The sequence below is a fragment of the Primulina huaijiensis genome, chromosome 13, assembly GCF_012295235.1.
Source record: "Primulina huaijiensis isolate GDHJ02 chromosome 13, ASM1229523v2, whole genome shotgun sequence".
Taxonomy (NCBI): Eukaryota; Viridiplantae; Streptophyta; class Magnoliopsida; order Lamiales; family Gesneriaceae; genus Primulina; species Primulina huaijiensis.
Window position 1 is genome coordinate 1,035,128 of NC_133318.1, and position 22,086 is coordinate 1,057,213.

The window sequence follows — 22,086 nt, forward strand, 5'->3', positions numbered from 1 at the left end:
CAAAGCAATCCAACGGTGACAAATAGTTTCAGAGATGCGGGCGTCAAATCAGAAGAGAACGAGAGGAGTTTTTGCAAATGATGCGACTTTGGACAAATTATGGATTCGTGAAATTTAGATAAACCGCACTAATTATACCATGTAAATATGTAAAAAAGGAATGAATGATAGTAGGAATCGCATTGAGTGTTTTTCCTAATAAGACTAAATGATGGAGATTCTATATTTTGAGTACGATTTGTAAATATTCTAGATTGATTTGATGTTTAAATTTGAATCCAATCCATTGTTTTTTAAATTATATCTTATTGGTTGCATAATATAAAATTTAATAATCAAATTAAACAACCCTCACAAAATGTTAATATTTGTCAGATTCAACCAAGATATTGATAATTACCCCCATTAATGAAACTTGTGCTTTCCAACTCAAATCGCTCTTTTTTCCTATGGACATAATAATCCGTAGAAAGAAAGAAAAATTCACAATGCGAATGTGAATATCTTGTGTGCCATGTTTTGTTAGAGTAGATGTCCTGCAAGCCAACAGTTGGCTAAAGAATTTATTGACTCAAGTGTAATAAACAATCTTTATTTAAATATAATTTAACTTTTCATGGTTTGTTATTTCTTTATCTGTATACCCATGTGAACAACATAAATAAAAACCTTGATTATACTTTAATACAAATGAATCGTAATTTGATGTTGAAACTTATTTGTAAATATTGTATGATCTAAATTCGTTCTTAATCGATTCAGCCGCCTAAAACATGGATAAAGGTCGCTTGAGCTCGAGACTAGCATATGTGATATCGTGTATCACGTTTCTTGGTAAGGGCATAGAGATGTCCAAACATGCAGATGGGTATTGATATGATGATTATACCGAACAACCCTCCCTCGGACTTTCCAAGTGGTTATCATTCATCGAGAGGATAAGTCCGTGGTTATGATTGTACAGCATTAGTCTTTACGACCCGGGACAACACTGAGGCTCTATATGCTAGGGCTGTGCTTTGACTCGTTTACCGGCTCCAGGAGAGTCAGTAGGTGGCGAGGTTGGGTACAGTTGCGACACATATAGGAGCCAGTACATTGTCGTCGGGGATTCACTGCTCACCTGCGGATGTGGATATCCTATGTGATCTGATGAAATTATAGTGCGTGGAATCTCTGGCCAGAGTATGAGATGTACGTTAGAGAAGGAGTTCTCGAACAGTACATGCGATGCCACTATTTAAATTTATCACATAGTTATCGAATTATTATGCAACCCTCGATGAACCAATGGTTGCAGATTCGATCGGGATATATGAGATGAAGAGACCGTACTGTACACTAATCATAATCGACTGGTTCTTGCAAGTTTATACCTAGAGAATCAAGAGGCGATGCTACTAGACGCTCTTATCATGGTTCGATGGGTTTAATCAGAAATATGATTTCTGACATTCTCATGATCAATTGTTGATACATAGAATGAGACGAATAAGGATAAGCCCGCATAAAGGATTATATCCTGAATCACAAGGAGTTGTGAACCCACGGCTAGCTGTATCCCTGAACCATTGAGGGTCACACAAGCACCACTACAAGAAATTTGATCAATAATGACAAAAATTTAATGAGGGTATACAAAAGTGGTCATTAAAAGAGTATTTTTTTGATGTTTTTATGAGGGTAAAAAAAATATGGTTAAATAGTTGAATTATTAGTGACGAATTCTTAATTTCGTAACGATAGATAACTAATCCCGTCATTATTTGAATTAAAATTAATAATTCCCCTCATAATATAGTTGGGTATATATTTTTGTGTAGAAAAAGAAGAAAAGAAGAAAAAGCCAAAAAAAAACCCAAACCATTTCCCCTGCATCCCGTCGGCCACCTTCATCCTCATCCAACCATCACCGCGTAGCCTAAATTAGAGCTCCGGCCACCGCAGCAGGTAAGCCTTGACCCCAGGAACTCGATTAGGGCTTGAATCGAGGGAAAGTTGAGCTACAACGAGTCATGTAGCGAGCTTCTCGGTGCGTGTTCTTCCTCCAATTTTTGGTGAACTTTTGGTTCGATTTCTTGGTTCATTTGTAGTCTTTTGGTAGAGATTTGAAGTTTAGTATGTCGGTTGGATTTTCCCCTGTAATTCCAGCCTTTTCCAGCAATTCCAGACTTTTCCAGCCCATTTTTCAGCTCGTGAACAGTAATTCCGACGTGTTCCCAGTGGGTTACTGTCTCGAGACGGCTAGTGACTAGAGTAAGCTTTGATCTTGCGATTTTCGGGTCCAAAATTCCAGCTTTTGTTCGGTTTAATAGGCTGCTAAATTTTCGATTTTTACCCGCTTCGATTTAATTCGGGTTCATCGATTGTAATGCGTTATATTGACGTATATATTGGGTTTATATTGTAGGTTCGATTGTTGGAAAGTGTTGAGGTATAATTTGACGAGTTTATAAATCAGTATCGAATTAATTATGCGATTATTTTGAGAATTGTGATTATTTAGTTGATGTTTGGAATTTTTGGATTTGATTTGGGAAATATTTAGTAAATAAAATCGTATTGTTGAAAAGTTGGAAATTTAAATTGAAATTGTTGATTAATTCGATATTTTAATCGAAGTTGGGATTTATATTGTGTAATGAATAATTATTGGAACTATTATGCGTATTGGGGAATTATGATAATATGTTGTTTATTAAATCTGTTGGAATTTATTTGGAGCGAGATTAGCCGATAAATTGGTTGATTTGAAAAGTTGGAACTTTAAATGACTTGTTGGATATTTTTGAATGTTATAGTCGAATATTGAGTTTAGTTTGGGAAATAGATTATTGTTGGATTTATTGTGCAATTTGCGACCCTGCACGCGCTACTTCTTCTTCATTTTAGGTGAGCTTTTGGGCTTCATTTTTTTTGGTTCTTTGGAGTGTATTGAGTAAGGATTTGAAGCCTTAAGTTTTCCCTGTATCGTTGGTGATTTTGAGACCTCTTGTCAAAGGTAGCTTGAATCGTTGGTGATTTTGCGACCTGAACCGCGCACTGAGGATGGAAGAGAAGCTCGTGCTGCTGGTGAGGACCTGTATTAGGTGATTGGGGTAGGTAAAATCGACATGAATTAGTAATCGAAATTAGAAACAAAGATTTTGGAGAAACATTGTCGTAGGTAATGAAAAAAGTACAGACCTTTGTTATATTATGCATCTTTTAGATTAATTGTCATAGGTAATTAACTTGTGACTCATAAAAATTTATTCATTCAGTGCTGTTGAGCAATGAATAAGTGGGTTAAGCTTGTTTTTATGGCAGTTAGTTTTGGCCCATCTTTGATTGGCAAGTAAATTGTTTCAATGTTTTATATCCATTCAATTTCTGTTGTCAAGACCATGATGCTGATGTTAAGTAGTCATTTGAGTCTGATGAAAGTTGAAATAGTTGGAAGCATAGGATAGTGCAGGAAGGAATATTTCTTATTTTTTTTTAAAAATATTTAACTTTATTTTCAATATATTTTGATATAAACTATTGCATGAAGTGGATCTAGGTATTTGATCATTTGAGTACATTTTTATTTTAATTGACTTTTCCTATGTATATTTTTCACACTGACGGGACTTAATAGGTTGCCTTAATCAGATGGTGCTTCAAAGAAGAATTCAAGCATTGATAGATTAGAAAATTATTACTTGATAGTTTGTATATTTTGAATATATGAATAGATGCTGATGCAGTTGTTTTTATAAAATATTTTGTTCAACAAAATTATTTCTTCTAGAATTCATATTTTATTAGTAATGTCATCTTTTAATATAACGAAAAATTAATATAAATTTTTTTTATAAATTTCATCATAATTAAAAAAAATTTTTTGATGAGGGTAATTAATAATTTAACGAGGGATAATTTTATTGTTAAATCGATTTTTAGTGATGGGTAAATGATGATATAATGAAGAGATATATTGTATTAAAAAATTATTTAATGAGAGGCAAATGATATTATAATGACGAAATTTTTCGTCATTTAAATTAGTTTTAATGACGGTAAAATCCCATCACTAAATATGCTAAAACAATAATGATGGGACGTCATTCCCATCATTAATATCCTTTACCTAGGAGGGCAATAACGACGGGCCATGACGGGAAATTTTCCGTCATTAAAGGTATTTAACTACGGGTTTTGAATATTTAATGATGATATTTCCCGTCACTATAGGTCTATTTTCTTGTAGTGCATTGGATCGTTTGTTCCCGTTGAGAGAATAAATTCAAGAAGTTGAATTTATATTATGACATAGTAAATTCAAGAAGTTGAATTTATGATAATTAAACTTTGGGAGAATAAATTCAAATGAGTTGAATTTATAAAATTTGATAATTTAATTTATTAAACTCAAAAGTTGAGTTTATTAAATATTAAATTTTTGGAGGCGATAAATTTAAGGAGTTGAATTTATAATTTAATATTAAATTCAAATGTTAAATTTATAATGTATTTAATTTATTAAGCTCAAAAGTTGAGTATATTAAATATTAAATTAAATATAGTGGGAAGTATGATTAATGGACTTGTAGGAGTACAAGTACAACATACTAAATAAATAAAGTTCTTAATGGACCTTGATTAATTAATTAAACTAGTTGGACTAGCCCAATTAATTAATCATGCCCATTAATATTAATTATGAATATTGGATTATGACTTAATTATAAATAGGTGTAATCAAGCCATAACCTTAGCCTACACACCTTGGAATTTTCGAAATTCCCTCTCCCAAATAGCACAAAATTTCGGCTACTCCCTTTTGGGAAAAAATTGAGTCGTCTCTCAATATTTGATCGCCAACCAAAACTTCTTCTAATTTTTCTAGTGCAAATTAGAAGAGGAATAAATCTTCCAGTCGTGTACCTGATTAGAAAATTAAAGAAAGGATTTTCTGAAGGGGGATTCATCAAGAGCTATATCCGCCTATACCGGAATAGTTGGAGCCAAGTGATTTAATTCACCAAAAGTATAAAAATCTAACGCTCTATGAATTTTTATTCATAAAACCATACGAATGCTCAAACTAATATACTTTGATTGTCAAAATAAAATAAAAAATTTAAAACTTCCGCTGTATTTGGGCACGAGAAAATCGAGATCAAACAATACTAATATATAGAGGAGGTCATGTAATATATGCATTTTCGCTCGTCAATGGATATTTTTACTTAAAACTGTTTGGAGTTTTCGTCAAGCATGCATGCATCTATATTCTTCAGTATGTATTTGGTTTATAGAATACAAAATACCATCATTTTAGGATAATCCATTAATTGCAGCCGCCGACGATATCCCTGTAGAGCATGGAAATTAAGTTACAACTTGGCATATCATGGAATAATTGGAAGAACTTAAGTATGCTATGGATTATGACCACTTGTCTTCCATTTTCATGTTATGCATTCCTTCAACGCATCCATGCTAACAACAACTCATCCCCACCAAACTAATTAAACGATGGATTATATATAGTTTTGTTATGTTGTCCATCAACTGTGTTTACATATGTGGTCATCAATGAGATGATATTTGTCTATTAGATATGGTGAAATATATCAAAATTATATATCTAATAGTTGAATGTCAACTCATTCGTAACAAAACTATATAATATATATGTCGACCAAGTCATGAGATATGATTTCATGCGAATATATATACACTATAGGTGGAACCCTCCATCAAGTCGTACTAACATAGTGTGGAGTCATCTATTGCTAAACCCAACTTTACAAAATGCGAGATAGCTTCACTTTTATCTGTATCAACCAAAAGTTCATAGCTTTTTCACCACTTTTCATGTTATTTTTCTTCAATAAAATAAGGTAAACGAGAGCAAGAAAAATCAAAATTTTTTTATGCATTAAAACTTGAAAATCCCATAGTTAAGTGAGGTTTTTTTTTTTTTTTTTTTTTTTTTANTTAAATGGATTAATATTGATGAGTTTCTCGATGTCTTATGCTGATTTAATCTATATATACAACACTTGAAATAATATTCTCTTTATATTTTTAATAAAACATTATCAAAGTGTTACTCGATCCAAATATAACATAGAGTACTTAACCGTATTTATAGTAGTTAAGACCTTTAGTACAATAAAAAATTACTAAAACAAGATCAATAAAACAATAGATGGAATGAAATAAAATCTTGAAAAAGATAAAAAGATATGGGGGTGGGTGGGTCCAATTTCCTTCGAAAAAACGTGGAGGATTGTATCTAGACAAGATGGAAAGGAATCAAAGCAACACCTGCCCCCCTCTTTCAATTGAACGAATTTTGTAATATTCAAGTGAGAAATTCAATTCTGAGCCACCAACTACAAACTAAATAATGCTCAAGAAAAGAATACATAGATACATATCAATATCATTTTAGCACTTAATATAAAAGAGAATAAGTTTCCCTACATTAATCCCACCCATTATGACTCGAAATTAGTTATCGTATGAATTTTCTAGTAAATCAAATATGTTAATTGAAAGACTTTCTTGATTATCAAGTTGTTTGTGTTGCAAGTGCCTTTTTCTTGGGACACTTTCCTCACTACAAAAAAAATCTTACGACAACGGTGAAAAAAGGTTTTTTAAAACCGTTGTTAAAGTTCATGTGGTTAAAGGGTGCGTTCAAAGACAACGATTTTTATCCATTTTTGTAGCTACAAACCGTCGCAAATAAAATTAGCGACGAATTTATGTAAAACCGTCGCTTGACGGTTGGTTCATGATTTCCGTCGCTAATTTTAGCGACGGTTGGTTCATGATTTGCGTCGTTAATATTTTTAGTAAAATAAAAAAATTACTTTTAAATAAAAACACTTAAAAATTTACCAAAAATTAAAGCGAAAAATTTTACCCTAAATCGAAACTAAAATCGTGTAAGAAGAAAAATTTTAAGTGTTGTGAAGTGGTAAAATCGTGTAAGAGATAAAAATTTTAAGTGTTGTGAAGTAGTGTGTGTTAAAATGGACCGAATGTGAAGATATTTATAGAAACTTTGCGACGGTTTAGCGACGGTTTAACAAAAAACCGTCGTCTTTTTAAAATTTGCAATGATTTTGCTAAAACTGTCGCTAAAATTAACGACGGTTTCAGAAAAACCGTCGCTAATTTAAAACATACAACGGTTTTACTTAAAATCGTCGCTATATATAGCAACGGATTATATACCGTCGCTAAATTTAGCTTTAAATTAGCGATGATTTTTTTGAAACCGTCGCAAATTTTATCGACGGTTTCAGCAAAACCGTCACTAAATACGTTGTTAAAATCACACTAATCAACAACGGTTTTAGAAAACCGTTGTCGATTGTCCAAAAAACACGTTAATAGACAACGGTTCTATAAACCGTTGTCCTTGACCCTAAATGATTTGTATTTTTCTTGTAGTGCCTCCATTCTTTTAGCAATAGGAACAGAGACATTAGAGAAAATGATATCTTTTATTGAATAAATTATTGTCAAATAACTATGTCCAAACAATCAATTTTGGTCTTTTTTCTCAAAATCATGTAATGAAATGATTAATATTATCATTAAATTTTATAATTACATGGTTAAAAAATTCATCGTGACATTCATATATGTCTAACTATATAATTGATTCAATAAAATATATACGACTAAATATGACATACCTCAATATATACGTGACTAAAATTGACATTAAAAAAATTGAAATTATTTATTAAATTAAGTTATTAAAATTATGGAAAATAAATAATTAAATTATTTTAATTTTCTCGAAGAGGATTCATATAAAAGAACATAATAATTCCACGAAACTATCATGTATGTATGTGACATTGGTGGGATATGTGAATAATAATGATTACTAAAAACTTTTATTTAGTGAAAAGTTCTTTCTTTTCAGCTTTTCAATTATCTTTATATAAGACTTTTTAATTATTAATAATATTATTTTTCATGAGGATAACCAGAGCCACGCTTTCTTTTTCTTTCGTATAAAGAAAATTAAATCACTAATTTATTTCGATATAAAAAATTAGGGGTTTGGTGTTGAGTGTGACCCTTTAGCCAATTTTAAGATACATCAATAATAAGCAAGAGCATCATCTAAACTTTAAAAAACTCTCGAGGACTCGATATTGAAAAAGGGATGAGATCGTAGTTCGATCGAGTAACACATGAGGACAAATATGAGTTGATACAGTGGGTCGAGATCCGTGTATTTTCACATGATCGAAACTTAAGTTCTTTCGATTCGATTTTTCTTTTTGAGCAATGACATACGACCAAATATCTATATAATGATAGACGTTACAATTGAGTTTCGATTGATTTTTATTTTTCCAAATGTTATAATAATAATGACATCCCATGAATGGGTTCATTACCTGACCCATCAAGAGTAGGCCCAAACCCCCAGCCCTAGCCTGGGTGGAAGGCAGGCTCATGACATACCCATGTATTCTCTTATAAATATCATGTTTGAGGATCTAATTCGATTATTTATTATATCGATTTTCAGCAGTACCTTTAGTTGATATATCATTATATACTCAGTCCCTGACTTGAACATCGGGGGGACTATGCCGTGACACCCTCTCGACCCCCTTCTAACGATCTCCTTCGTGATTTCAGACTTATATTAAATTCGAGGTCTGCACTCGGACTAATAACACTTGCTGGAATCGAACCCCAAAATTTTCCGTAAGTATCAAATAACTGAATGAATTTATAATGTTACTATAAATTTGATGTCCAGGCGATAGATGTATCACGATGATCAATCAAAATAGGTGTTTTCTATCGGGCTGGGCTGAACTATATTATAAATTGAGTTAACTCTAGCCCAGCCCAAAATACAGGACCGAAAGGATCACTTGTTGGGCTTTTCTAGGAGATTTATTCGGGTCGGATCTAGCGAGGCTGCACCGACACGATAACCCGGAGTTCTCTCTCCTTCGCGCCTACACTTCAGTTGGGGGAAAAGGGGATTCATCGATTGGATTTCTGTGCTTCAGTTTATGGCTGAGAACTCTAGCTCCTCCACTCTTTGTGTCGGTGGGTTTTCCGAAATTCTCTGTTTTCAATTTTCTCTGTATTCTATATTCGATTAATTGCATCTGGGAGCTTGTTTTGGCAACAAATATTGGTTCTTGGACATTTTCCTGTTGTGTTTCATATGGAATCATGATTTGCTTTTTTCGTTTGATCTGTCTGTTTGCTGCTTCTGAAACCTTCAAGCTTTTAGTTAATTTCTTGGGTTTTTGCTGCTTCGTATTGTTTTGTTCAGATGTTTGATGCTTGAATTTGATATGCTGTTTTTTTATGATCGATTCTGAAAATTTGTGGCAAGGAAGCGAGTGGTGAGAGTGAGAGGTTGGACCTGAAAATTTTTATGGGTGCTACACCGTGTTTACTTGTAGTTTTATGTAAATTATGTATGAAATCTGATTTTATTTTATTTTTGTTAAGTAACCATCGCCTAACTTGCTGGGTTTTTCGTGGCAGATTCATTCTTTGTGTATCTCTCTATTTCCATATTTTTATGCGACCTCGATGACATTATGAGTTTTGTAGGATTTGTGTCAACTAGTAGATTGGATTATTATCTGTTTTTAAGGTTGCCATTTTCCAATTTTAACCGATTTTCTTAAGGTTTGATAAATCAGGAGATATTCGAAGAGCAGAACTCTTTTCTTGTTTTAGTTTTATGTAGCGGATGTTGTACTGTCATTACCAAAAATTTTCTTGCTGTATGAAGTGAAAAACTGAGGTGGTGCTAATTAAGTGCATTCAGTTTCCACTCGGATAAATTTCCGGAATTATGTTTCAGGCAGTTTGGAAAAGATGGATGGGTGCAGGCCGGATTCTACGCAAGAAAATTCTCAGACTCCCAACTCACAACCTTTGCCTGAAGAAATGGGTTAGATGTTTTGGTTCCTTGGTTAATCCTCAGTTTTCTCCTTTGTTGTCATTTTTATTTGGAATGGCACTCATTGCAACTTGTGCGCGTCCATCTGATGCAGAAAGAAAAGCTCGCATAGATGCTATTTGGCTGCAAATGAATAATGGAGTTTCTGCAAAATCGACCAAGACCATGTTGGAAATGCATAGCTCAACTGTAAATAAAAGTTCTCGAAAGAATTCCTCCCAGACTTCATCAGCTGTAAAGAACTTCCCTAAACCCCCCTATCTTTCCATAAAGAGTGTGTTGTATGCTTAAATTTTTTACTATTCACTGAAGAGTGAGTAACATGAATTTACTTTAGGGATGGATGGGTTATCTAGGCTTGGGATCAAAGAAAACACCATCTCCTGACCAAGGAATCTCAGACAAGCCACCTAGTATCACTCAAAGTAGTACCAGTGAGGATGCCAAAAGAGTTGCTGCAGCTGCTCTTGCAGCAGTTAAGGACGCCGCTGGGTTTGCCACCACTGCAGGAAGGGGCAAAGTTGAGGTTTGTTTGTTTTTAATGCTGAATGGGTGTTTTCACAAAATATTATATTGATTCTTTTATTGTCTTTTGTATCTGCACTTGTAACTTAGTTTTCACTGTTCTACGATTCATATTATTATTTTTATCTATAAATGAAAGGTAGGATTCCGTGTCAAAACCAACAATTGTAGGGCGGAGCTTAACTTTCGAGGAAAAAGTTAATAAAAACAGAGAGAAGAAATGTTTCCAATCTGGTCTTGCTGCGGGAACTTGTAGGAGTAAAGGTTTTTGTTTGTAAAGCTATTTGTTGAAATTGCTCTTTCATATTTTCTATTCTTGAGTATTGCTTTTTCGTTTTTCTAATCCGTACCTGTTGAAGACCTAAACTTAAACTTCTTCATGTATAACTTTTGGTGCTCTTTACCCCCTTTGTTGTGGTTTGTTCTATCAATATCTGAACTTTGAAATAGAAAATTCAGAGGATGTTATGTTACCGTATTATTTATCGAAAGGAATTCAGATTTTGTCGTAGTTTCTGTCGATTATCTCACCTTCAAAACCTCAAAACTTTTTTTTTCCATTTTTCATGGTTACATTCTCCATTTTTCATTTTATTAAATTCACTAGTGTACTTATCAGGCATATACTTGTCCAATTTTGTGTCCTCCGCAGGTTACCGAAGTTCGAGACTTTGCCGGTGAGGAAATCGAAGTGAAGAAACTTGTTGATGCTGCCTCAAAAGAGGCAATTGATAAAGGTAAGACTGCAGCAGGTGCTGTTTCTGCTGTTGATGCCGTTCTAGAGCAAATAAAAAAGAAACCTAGACTAAGTGTTCTTGATAAGACAAAGAAAGATTGGGGTGAGTTCAAGGACGACAATATAGGGATGGAAGACGAGCTAGGTGCTTACAAGAAGAGTTCGAATCAGTACCTAGACAAGGTTTCTTTCTTGCAGCGTACTGATTATAGAGAATTCGAGCGGGAGAGAGATGCCCGCCTTGCTGCGCAGGCCAAGAGAAAGGTAGATATGCGGGATGATTGACACGGACATTATGATTCAAAAAAGTCTTGACTGCTTGGTTCATCAAAAGGGAAGACAGAGAGGTTTTCGAGTGCTTGTTTGCAATGTTGATCCGAAGCATTTTTTAGTAGGATTGGCCCCTATTGTAACTCATCGAGTGAATGGATTCTTGGACATTGTAAAAGCTTTACTCTTGATTATTAGTTAGTATAATTTCCATTCTTTCGCTTTTTTCCTCCTTTTTCTTTGATCATTTTTTCAAAATTAGTAGTATGTAACGACCCACTCAAATTTAGTTTGAATCTTCAAATAATAATAACGTTTTTTTTAAAAGTACACTGAATAATGAATGGAACACAAACACTATTATTATTTGAAGATTCAAATATATTTTGAAACTGAAAACTATAAATAATTGATGTCACTTGAAGATCTTGATAGCTTCTTGAAAATGTAAACAATAAACACATATTTAATCACTAACAAAACAGAAAGTCATCTGATATCAACCTAAAAAAATCAGAAAAAATTATAAATGGTACGTAGAAAAAAACAATTTTAATCCGGATCAAAAAATGTCCCCACGACAGAGAAACAAGAGGTTGTTAATGGCCCAAAAGATGTAGCAAACCAACCCAAACAAGCTACACTGTACTTTCCACCTCTCATACGTGATTTCTTGTCAATTGATTGGATAATTGTCATAATCAGACAAACGAAACAGACAGCAGACCACAAAATTCATTCTTTCAAGACGGGTAAAATTTCCTATTTCAGCAGGCCTTCTGTGCCAACACTGAGCAGGCCAGTATCTGTCAGAACCCATTACCAGATTTAGGTCAGCAGGCTAAAACCTTCATAAGCTGCTGTTATTTAGCTTAGTTTCGATCAAACTCCGTAGCTTCCTGTGACTGTTGGCTCGAAAATTTTATTTTTGAGAGTTCCTTGGACTGAAAATGAGAGGTTAGGAAATTTACAGGCGTTGGATTTGATTGTTCCAGTTAAAAAATGTTACCTGTTTGCTCAACCACCACCAACAGCTCCTGTCATACGCAGGTTAGATTGTATAAGTTCTGCAAATTTTTGGGTTTTAATTTCTTGGTTCCCAAATAGTTGATGTTGTGTAGCATCTTAGTTTTTCTTTGTTTCATTTGGATATTTGTTTTCTTGGGAATTATTCTCTTTGATTGTAGCTGTGAACTACTAAGATTTTACTGGTTTATCTCTTAATTTAGTATGAAAATTGATTTGTTTATAAAAGTATAGGGCTTAGAAGCCTTATAACATAATACATCCCTGTGTCATCGAATATTTGGTGATAGGACAGTTGTGATACGACAAGAGTTTGTTACACGTTATGAAATTAATCGTGCAGATTGCTATCCACGGGGGACTGAAATCATTTTCCCTGTTCGATGTCAACTGCAACCATGTGGACAAAATTGCCCGGAATTTCTTCAATGTAGTTCTTGACGGAGCTTCTCCATTGGAATCCTTCAAGAGACGGTCTGCTTCGTGCTTTTACTCTAACTATTCTGTGAACAGCGAACAATGCAGCTCCATGGACGTGATTAATAGGTCGGCAAATCAGATTGGGTTAGGAAGCACAAAATATTTGAAACATGACAATTATCAAGTTGGACTGGTTGACGAATCACACCTTTTAGGACCAAACAATATGATATTTGTAGAGAGCTCCAGTGGCTCTGCCGAAGGTGATCAGCTCATGGAATTGACTAGTGAAACAATCGACAATACTGTTGACATACCGAGCTATGCTGATCCTGAATTGACTACACCTTTCTATGGTATTTCAAGTGATCCCTCTCCATCACCTGATTCTCTAAACGGTGATGTAAATTCGTTCTCTGACCTGGATGCGAGTGTCTCTGAAATGAAGGAATCATTTTCCGATACAATTAAAAGTGGAGAAAACATTTTGAAAAATTCAATCGATACCATCACTTCATCTGTGAACAAAACTCTTACAAACTCTGCCGAAGCAGTCGACGATGTCATCAAGGGCATCACTTCTTTTTTTAATAAATCTGGAGAATCAATTAGTAACAAGTTTACTGGTGTCACTAGTGATCTGAAGGAAGCATCGGGTAGAGCAGGGCTTGGCACACTTGATGTGGTGAGGAAGGCTGTTGTTATAATTGAGGATTCTCTAATACAGGGGGGCAAAAATGCTGGGTATGCTTATAATTCTGTTAAGGAATTTCTTCCTCCAGAATTTAAAGAGACAATTCGTTTTTCCGAAAACACTGTTACTAAAATACTCGGGCCTGTTGGGACTGCTTTTCAACAGGTATGTTTGGAATTTCTCACTTTCTATGTTTAAAGATTTATAAAATGGTTTATATTTGATGATTTGATTATACGCTATTCTGTTATGTCTCTATGTTAATGATGTTAATGATGAGAAATCATTTGAATAGGCATCTGGTGTTGTTGAGTTAACAACCTTGAATGTAAAAACTTATCTTCTAAATAAATTAATTTTTAATATTTGTCAATAGCATTTAAAAGTTTTGATTTACAGATTCTTCTAGTTCTTGATTGATGTAGAAATAAAATGGAACTATTTTAGGCATCAGTTAATGTAATAGATTCCTAATATTTACTTATGCCACTCCCACGTCGTGTTGTGAAGGTTTATGTTGCTGTGGAAGGGTTTGAAAAAAGCCTTGGTCTGGACCCCAATGATCCTCTTGTCCCACTTGTTTTTTTCCTTGCATTTTCAACCACTCTATGGTATGAATTTCTTCTTTTTAACTATTTTTCTTTTTAATTTTACGCTTGTTCATGTCTTCCTGGGCTACTAGGGTAGTCTTGTTATGTCTCTCATTTAATCAATGGAAATTACATTTGTCATCAGATTTGTGCAGGGGTTCTTACAGGGTATTTATTTATGGTGGATATGCTGGAGATTTATCTCCAAAGTCAACATTGGAGCTCTTACAAGGAAATGAAAATGCGGTGCTTGTTGACATTCGGCCCGAGGCAAGAGATTGTAAACTTTTCCAGCTTTTATGTTGTGAAATGATATTGTGCTGTAATCATGATATTTCATGTTTTGCCTTCATTTTGTTGATTTTTTTAAATAGTTTGTTTTTTTATAGTAGGTTGTTATTTTGCAAGTTCTTTGTTCTATGCCAAAGTATATCTTTTTGTTTACTGAATGCTGAACTATTCTGATTGGCACAATAATTTTCATTAACTATTTCTGGTTGCATTCTTATGAGCGCGTAGCATTTGAAGGAAAGAGATGGCATTCCTGATTTTCGACGGACATTGCGGTATCGATATTCCTGTCTAACCATACCTGAGGTTGTTAATCTTTTCATAAAAGACATTTAATATTTGTTCACATTACCTTATGAAGAGTTGACTTAAAATATAGGTTGACGACAAAAGTATGCGCTGTAAGAACCATCTATCTCACCTTTTTATTTGTTTATACCATTTTGCAGGTTGATGACTCTGTGAAAAAGTTGCTCAAGGGAGGCAGAGACATTGAAGACTCGTTGCTTGCTGTTGTCATTCGGAACCTTAAAATTGTTGAAGTATGAAACACCTTTTAACTATTTGGTCCCTTCCATGTTCATGGTGAAGCTTCTATAATCGGTTCTGGAAATTTACTTTTCTTTCACTGGAGTGTGAGGATGGTCAGTATTATAAAAATGGGGATGGCTGTTCAATCTAGATCAAATATTTGTTGGTGACATTATTGTAGTTGGTTATTTAAGTGTCAAAGCGAACACCTAACGTGAGTAGCAAAGTTGTATATTCATCGATCATTCCATGTATGCGTCAGCTATAAATTTTAAAATCTGATCTCTGAAATGAATTTCATTCTATAGGACAGGTCAAAGGTTTTGGTTATGGATGCTGATGGAACGCGCTCCAAGGGTGTTGCGAGATCACTGAGGAAGCTTGGAATCATGGTAAGTAAATGCCATTTCCATTTATGCCAGTCCCGCTTCTCCTAGCATGAGTGGAATGGAGCTTATCGTATCTCCAAAATTATTGTTCAAGCTGTTTATGATATGTCTTTCAAAAAAAATAAATAGTGTCTTTTTAAAAGCTAATAAACTTTTCTAGCTTGGCAGATTGTCTGCTAAAATAATGACATGCCTATGATATATCCATGGTAGAATTGTGCTATAAAGAAAATCTATGCTTATATCTTCGAGCTAAAGGTCTTGTATTTTAGCAATGCTAAGAAAGTTGATTTTTGTTTGCTTAAAAACATTTAGGCGTAGGGAATATTGAAGCTTCTGTGCTTTGGATATTGTACACGATCAAATTGATCTGTCACCTGATATTTCCTCAAAAAATTACAAAAATATTTTAAACTTGATTTTAGTTAAAAAAAAATGACATTTTTTAATTTGTATTCCTTGTGACAGAAACCATATCTTGTCCAAGGTGGCTTTCGCTCTTGGGTGAATGAGGGTCTCCGTGTGAAAGAGCTAAAATCTGAGACCGCGCTTACCATTATCAATGAGGTTCATGCCACTTATTAAATTTTGGTTTTGCTCGTTCCTTTTGCAGCAGAGATTCTATGAAAATTCGCTATTTTCATGCATGTAGTAATTGAAGTTCTCAAATACAAAATAGATTTGATGCCTAAAAAAAAGGTTCACATAGTACAAATCCAAGATGTTATTGTTCCATGCACCTTAAATAAGTATGGTCTCGTATAGGTACTTGTATTGATGGTCCATTTGTCTTTATCAACCTGCATCATTGTCTTATTTGGGGCTAGTCCTAGAAATATTTTGTTCGAATGTGATGATCAATCAGTTAGTCCTTGGGCCTTTCTGTCTTGTGCATTTGGTTGCATCCGGGAAATAGTTGATGAACCTTTTATTCTTAAACTTCCTAACTAATGGACAAACACCTGTCTTATCATGAACCGATACGAGCATGTTTTAAGAAATAATTGAGGAATGATGTGCTGACATTCCAAAAGAAAATTTGGGCAACATGAGTTTGTACATAAGTTAGATAGTGCTGTTAAAGCAAACAACTCTTAATTTTCCAACGAGCTATCAATCATGGGAATTTGAAGGAATCTTTAATCCTGGCTTGAAAATATGGTGAACTAATGAGTTATGGTTCTATAAACTATAAGAAATACAAAATTTTCCATTTGTTTTTGTATTTTATGGTTTTTAGCATCTGAAGTTGCTATTCATGATGTATTTTTTTTTATCTTCCTAGTGTCTATTTAAAAACTAACACAATATCGTGGTCTCATCAGGAAGCTGAAGCAATCTTGGAGGAAATAAATCCAACTCCATTGAAACTTATTGGATATGGAATTGTGAGGATCCACTCTATCATTACTGTGTTTCTGATTCCTTACTTTCTACCTACTTTCTGTTCCCGTTCTTCTTCTTTCATGTATTTTTGAGTTGCTCTAATTGGATTGAGATGAATAAACTAGATAAGTTACCTTTGAAAATATGGTAAATGTCCATGCCCTTTCAAACTTTCACATATTTCTCTCAATATTTACATGCATTCATTCATGCAACTCGTTGTACCTTTTTTTGAGTGTGTAGATTAACATACAAAACCACCATTGGAGCACAAAAGAAAATGAACTGCTGCTGTATTTATTTAGCTATGAAACTCCAGTTTACTAAGATAGTTTAATGTCGGAAACTCTCGCTTGAACAGAAGTTGAAGTGAATTTTTGAGTTTGAACTTCTATTTGCCAATGCAACTGATTTTTGTGAATTGTGTCCGTGGACAGGTCTTTGCTGCTGCAGCTTATTCATTAGTTGGTAATATTTTCTTTTTAGTTCTTATGCTGAAACATATTTTTACGAATTTGTATTCTATTGATAACATAGATGAAGAGATTTTTCTACTTCCAACTAAACAAAAATAATATTTCTGCAGAATGGGAAAAGACTCTACAATTCATTGCTGTTATTGGTCTTGGCCAGGTGATTAGTCTCATAAAATATAATTTTAATAAGAAATCTTCTAGCATTCTCTATATTCAAGAATCAAAATAAGGTAAATGACAGTCCTTGGATGTGCGTTAGCTGATAATTCTACTGCTCTCATTTTTTAATGGCCAGACTATACTCGGGAGAATTGGTTCTTACCAGGACGCCGAAGATATTAAGAAGGACGTGAGGTAAAAGCTTTACTACATTACACATCAATCGAGTCATGAAATAACATTATAATGCTGCCATATCTCGGCAGGTTTCTACTCACTCCAGTCAGACTTGGAGGTCAGGCCATTTCTTGGGTTGCTGGCAAATTAGAAACTAACCGTAATGGGCTCCCTACATCACCTTCATCATCCGACGTCCAAAGCAGGGTGTTGCAAGCTGCTGCAAAGCATGAATCGGGACCTGAAGAAATACAAGACTTGTCTCCGATCACAGCTTCTGGCAACGCGGAGGTGAATGCGGCTGAAGCATAGAAGTCAAGATTCATGAAACTGGAGTGGAGCCTAGTTGTGTTCTGCTTGTGCTAGATTATAGATGGTATTTGACCCAATAATAACTTTATTTTTGTATAGTTTGTTCAAGATTATGAGAAATTATGTTCTCATTTGTATTAATGCTGCAATTCGAGAAATATTTTCATCTTTTTTTTAATACTAAATATAACCGAAATTAAATGTAAATTACTTCGTTGGTCTCTTTCTCTCTGTTTGCTATGTTCTTAGTTAAAGAATGTCGAATGTCGTCGTATGAACTTAGATAGCAAATATTAAATTTCTATTTCTTCAAACAAAATTATACTAGAAATATATAATTAATTTAATTTAAGACGGCAAGTTCCCAGTGTGAAATAGAAACATTGAATAATTATAAAAAAATTGAATTCCAGATTATAGTCATTTATGGTAAATATATTTCAAGATTTGCCTTTTTATAAAATATGTGCTTTTATTTTAACCATTTGTTTCCTAAATTCACAAAAGAAATGAAAAATATTAAAAAGATTTGGTTTCAGAGACAATCGTGCCACTAACCTTATTCCGTTTTTGGTTCTAAAATCTAGGAAACTGCACACCACTGCACTGATCTCACCGCAGAGAACCAGACTCAACACTCGTTCTTCTCCCAAAACCTCCAAAAGACGAGAAAAACCAGGAAAAAAAAACAGAGAAATCCCATTCCCTCTGTGTAAAGAAGGAGAGTTGGTGGTAAATGATGAATTTGAGTTAATGGATATGGAAGATGATGAATTTGAGTTTACATTATATGAGGTATCTTCAGTTTGAGTTTTTTTCCCTCTGATCTCAAATGGTGGAGTTTTTTTACTTTAATTTCCAAGTTTTTTTGGTTAGTTTTCATTTGCTAGTCTGAAATATTTCATCGTTACAGTCCTTCAGTGGCTGCAAACCATTTATTGATTTTCCTGTTTCTTTAATTTTTTTGGTTAATTTTCCTGTTCTCTGAAATATTAAGAATCTGCATCAATGACTGATTGCATGTATGAAGAGTTTGTGAATTGTTTTTCGGCCTGCAATTATTTGGGCTTTGGGAGAAAAAAGGATTCTTGTAAGGTGCAAATTTGATATCTCATTTGATGGTATATAAAACAAGAAATCTATCAATTTGCTGATTCTGGAGCAAACTTTTTGTAGGAGTTCTTATCTGTTTACCATTAAAGATTCGATCTTTTCTCGGTTTTGGTGGGGATAAATTATTGGTGATTTTTCAGTTTTAATCTCTTACTGTGTTATAGTTTTGATGCTACTTTAGGTGATAGTTTTTGATTGCTGTGAAATGCTATCAAACTACTTCAATGCCTAGTTGCCTGTATGAAATATTTTTGATGTGTTTTTATTGTTTATGATTATCTGGTTTTTCGGGATATGCATTGTTGCGGATTAAATATCCTGCAATCTTTTTATATGCCTGAATCCGAATATTTCACAATGATAGGGGAAAATCGATAAGTTGTTGATCCGATACTTTAATCGACATATGTAATTACACAAAAATTTGATTGTTTTTATTTGAGAATGGTGGTTCCTGACTTCTCTCCTCCTTCCACACCCTCCCCTTAAAACAATGGCCTGCCACACGTCGAATATTTGTTTCTTGGTGCTGAAGTTTCACAATGATGGTGGCTTTTTATTTTCTTGAAATAGCTCATTGAAATGGGGAACCTATTTAAAGAAATGAGAGATGATTTTCTCTGTCAAAATTTCTGCCAAAAGCTAGCCACCAAATTTAGGTTTCCTTTATTCTTCCGCCGATGTCTTATTTTATGCTGGATTATTTACACTGTATACCCTGGACAATTTTAGTTAGTTCTTTTGTTTTAGAAGTTTATCTTGCGCTCTAGTTCGTCCTAACAATATTAAGGAACTTGCAAACTTGCACTAAATTTTGGTACTGTTTGTTTTATGCAGTCATTCAGTTCACCGTTCAGAAAAATTTCCAGTAAAATGGGAGCAAGTGTTTGTTCTAAACTTTTATATCATTTTTGTTGTTAGAACATCTAATCGTGTTTACTCAGCCTGTTTGTATTATTTTTTCAGGTGCAAAGTTGGTTTCAAGATAAACAGAGTGCTTTGGCTGCCAAAGCCATCCCATCCTTTTATCCGGAAGAAACTTTAACTTCACCAGCTAAAAGAAGTGGTAAAGCTTGCCTTCTTCGCTGTAAAATATTTGATTTATAATTTTAGAAATGGAAAAAAAAGTCATTTTATAGGATTACATCCAAAGCTAGAAGATATATAAGGTAAAGTATTAGCTAAAGAAGTAAGATCCATAACACAATCAAGTATTTTTAACTGTATTGTTTTTTTTTTTTTGTCATTTTAAGTGTTCTACTAATATAACAGATGCATGTTAATTAATGTCGGTGTCGTGCTTTGTCAGGAGTCCACGTGTGATTACTTGGGCTAATAGCTTCTGCAATTTCTTCCCAGCATCAACTATTTCTATCGGCGAAGCAGCTGTGGAGTACCAAACTTGATGTTTGAAGCTAGATCTGCGAAGGATTATGCTTGGTGAGTATCCAAGTGATTAAATTTTGCCTATCATTATTCTGTATAGTAGTTGTTGGAGTCTAATATTTCCGACACTGCTTAATCCTCCTTTGATCTTTTAATCTTCCTTTAAGCAATCAACATCGTTAAAACATTGTGAGACACAAATTTTGGTTATTTGTGACTTTGGTACATTATTAGTGGCAACTTGACACAGCATCTTTTCCCCGTTTCTTAGGTTTGATGTTGCGTATTTCCTCAATTTCAGAGTTCTTAACTCGGGGGAGCTTGTAAGATTCTTTTAATGTTCTTTTGTGTTGTTTCCCAGTTCATTTTCCCTAAATATAGCAAAGGATCTTCAAAACCGTAGCAAAGTCTGCAACGGTATTTGAAAACTGTCGCTAATAGCAACGGTTATGTTAAACTGTTGCTATAATTGGCAATGGTTCTTAAAACCGTTTTTAAACCGTCGCTAGTTTAGCAACGGAAAATAAAAACCGTGGTTAGTAGCAATGGTTTTAAGAAACCATGGCTAGTAGCGACGGTTTTAAGAACTGCGACGGTTTTTGAAAAATTGCCACTAATTTTAGGAACGGTTTTCCAAAAGCCGTCGGAATTACCTCCGTTTTTTTGTAGTGATAACTACTTTTTTCTGATTTCATTATTTAGTTACTACTTTTTCGTCCATGTAATTTTCTTGCGTCCCATTCCTGTAACAAGATAGTTGGTATAACTTGCTGGTAAAGCTATTCTAAGTATTCCCTGTCGGATACGACAGATGGTTCGTGTAAGATTTGCGGGTTTTGACAGAGAGGAAGACGAATGGGTGAGCGCTGACAGGGCAATACGGGAGCGCTCGATTCCTTTAGTTCCTACGGAATGCGACACTGTTAATGCCGGAGATCAAGTTCTCTGCTACAGGGTACTGCTCTTCTATTACCCTACCAGTCATGCCTTGAAACAGGCTTTTATTTATTTATTTATTCTAAATCTACGACCTTTTAATGTCGATTCTCAGGTAAACGAATATCATGCACTTTATGTCGATGCTCATATAATGGGAATCGAAAGGGAATTACATGACGAGAGCTGTTGCACGTGCGTCTTTAAAGTTCGTTACGACTATGACAACGTTGAGGTATTAAATCTTTATTTCATTTCGAGTATGGATATTTTTAGTGTAAATTTCTTTTAAGGAATGTTGAAAACCTGAATTTGTCAGTATGAAGATTTTTTTGCAATTTGGTGTCAATTTATCTATGCCTTTTTTTGAGTACAGGAGAAGGTTGGATGCAATAATTTGTGTCGCAGGCCATCAAAGGGAAGCAAGGCATCGAGTTTCTCCAGTGTGGTGATTTTTATTTGAGGATAGAAATAAGGTTTCACAGCATGGAAATGTTATGTAACAATTAAAAAAAATAACGATTATTATTATATGTTGAAAAATTGTTGTTATGGATATGTCAACTTAATCGTAGGGATCAGCCAAACTCCACACTATAGTATTGGTGGTGTTAAAAAAGTAAAACTTAAAACTAACTGGATTTAAGGTTTTGAGTAGGTCTCTTATGTGAGACGGATCAACCCTATCGATATTTATAATAAAAATATAATACTCTT

At 34.1% G+C, this 22,086-nt stretch overlaps 3 protein-coding genes and 1 long non-coding RNA gene across 9 annotated transcripts; all 4 read left to right on the plus strand.

The window, feature by feature from the left end:
- Positions 1 to 1,658: 1,658 nt before the first annotated feature.
- On the plus strand, positions 1,659 to 2,991 carry LOC140956316 (uncharacterized). The gene is made up of 3 exons (XR_012171431.1): positions 1,659 to 2,057; positions 2,171 to 2,256; positions 2,411 to 2,991. It is a non-coding gene; the product is annotated as an uncharacterized lncRNA (long non-coding RNA).
- A 5,922-nt stretch (positions 2,992 to 8,913) lies between these two features.
- Positions 8,914 to 11,699, plus strand: LOC140990951 (uncharacterized). Its single transcript, XM_073460840.1, has 5 exons — positions 8,914 to 9,078; positions 9,854 to 9,943; positions 10,047 to 10,186; positions 10,290 to 10,478; positions 11,130 to 11,699. Exons 1-5 carry the CDS (start codon positions 9,042 to 9,044, stop codon positions 11,496 to 11,498), a joined length of 825 nt encoding a protein of 274 aa, XP_073316941.1. The 5' UTR covers positions 8,914 to 9,041; the 3' UTR covers positions 11,499 to 11,699.
- Positions 11,700 to 12,140: 441 nt separating this feature from the next.
- Positions 12,141 to 18,157, plus strand: LOC140991382 (uncharacterized). The gene is made up of 13 exons (XM_073461307.1): positions 12,141 to 12,533; positions 12,853 to 13,788; positions 14,134 to 14,234; positions 14,369 to 14,483; positions 14,733 to 14,810; positions 14,954 to 15,046; positions 15,344 to 15,427; positions 15,893 to 15,991; positions 16,750 to 16,812; positions 17,248 to 17,278; positions 17,397 to 17,443; positions 17,582 to 17,640; positions 17,712 to 18,157. The coding sequence occupies exons 1-13, from the start codon at positions 12,486 to 12,488 to the stop codon at positions 17,932 to 17,934; spliced, it is 1,977 nt and encodes a 658-aa protein (XP_073317408.1). The 5' UTR covers positions 12,141 to 12,485; the 3' UTR covers positions 17,935 to 18,157.
- A 379-nt stretch (positions 18,158 to 18,536) lies between these two features.
- LOC140991927 (protein SAWADEE HOMEODOMAIN HOMOLOG 1-like) lies at positions 18,537 to 21,921 on the plus strand. 6 transcript variants are annotated; one of them, XM_073462098.1, is made up of 9 exons: positions 18,538 to 18,729; positions 19,621 to 19,706; positions 19,885 to 19,930; positions 20,014 to 20,113; positions 20,357 to 20,487; positions 20,705 to 20,756; positions 21,245 to 21,388; positions 21,485 to 21,604; positions 21,746 to 21,921. In XM_073462098.1, the coding sequence occupies exons 5-9, from the start codon at positions 20,453 to 20,455 to the stop codon at positions 21,830 to 21,832; spliced, it is 438 nt and encodes a 145-aa protein (XP_073318199.1). In that variant the 5' UTR covers positions 18,538 to 18,729; positions 19,621 to 19,706; positions 19,885 to 19,930; positions 20,014 to 20,113; positions 20,357 to 20,452; the 3' UTR covers positions 21,833 to 21,921. The 6 variants fall into 6 exon arrangements, with proteins under 6 accessions (XP_073318201.1, XP_073318199.1, XP_073318200.1 ...); XM_073462099.1 differs by lacking the exon at positions 19,621 to 19,706; XM_073462100.1 differs by lacking the exon at positions 19,621 to 19,706 and having other exon boundaries at positions 18,537 to 18,729; positions 19,885 to 20,113; positions 20,407 to 20,487.
- Positions 21,922 to 22,086: the final 165 nt, after the last annotated feature.

Bases quoted from the DNA above. Each gene is read 5' to 3' on its own strand.
- LOC140990951 (XM_073460840.1), top strand. From the start codon at position 9,042: ATGGCTGAGAACTCTAGCTCCTCCACTCTTTGTGTCG. The intron at 9,079-9,853 runs GTGGGTTTTCCG...ATTATGTTTCAG, and splicing joins CTCCTCCACTCTTTGTGTCG to GCAGTTTGGAAAAGATGGAT. The intron at 10,187-10,289 runs GTAAAGAACTTC...AATTTACTTTAG, and splicing joins CCTCCCAGACTTCATCAGCT to GGATGGATGGGTTATCTAGG.
- LOC140991382 (XM_073461307.1), top strand. From the start codon at position 12,486: ATGTTACCTGTTTGCTCAACCACCACCAACAGCTCCTGTCATACGCAG. The intron at 15,047-15,343 runs GTATGAAACACC...TTCATTCTATAG, and splicing joins GGAACCTTAAAATTGTTGAA to GACAGGTCAAAGGTTTTGGT. The intron at 15,992-16,749 runs GTTCATGCCACT...TGGTCTCATCAG, and splicing joins CGCTTACCATTATCAATGAG to GAAGCTGAAGCAATCTTGGA.
- LOC140991927 (XM_073462100.1), top strand. From the start codon at position 20,453: ATGTTTGAAGCTAGATCTGCGAAGGATTATGCTTG. The intron at 20,757-21,244 runs GTAAGATTCTTT...CGGATACGACAG, and splicing joins TTCTTAACTCGGGGGAGCTT to ATGGTTCGTGTAAGATTTGC. The intron at 21,389-21,484 runs GTACTGCTCTTC...GTCGATTCTCAG, and splicing joins ATCAAGTTCTCTGCTACAGG to GTAAACGAATATCATGCACT.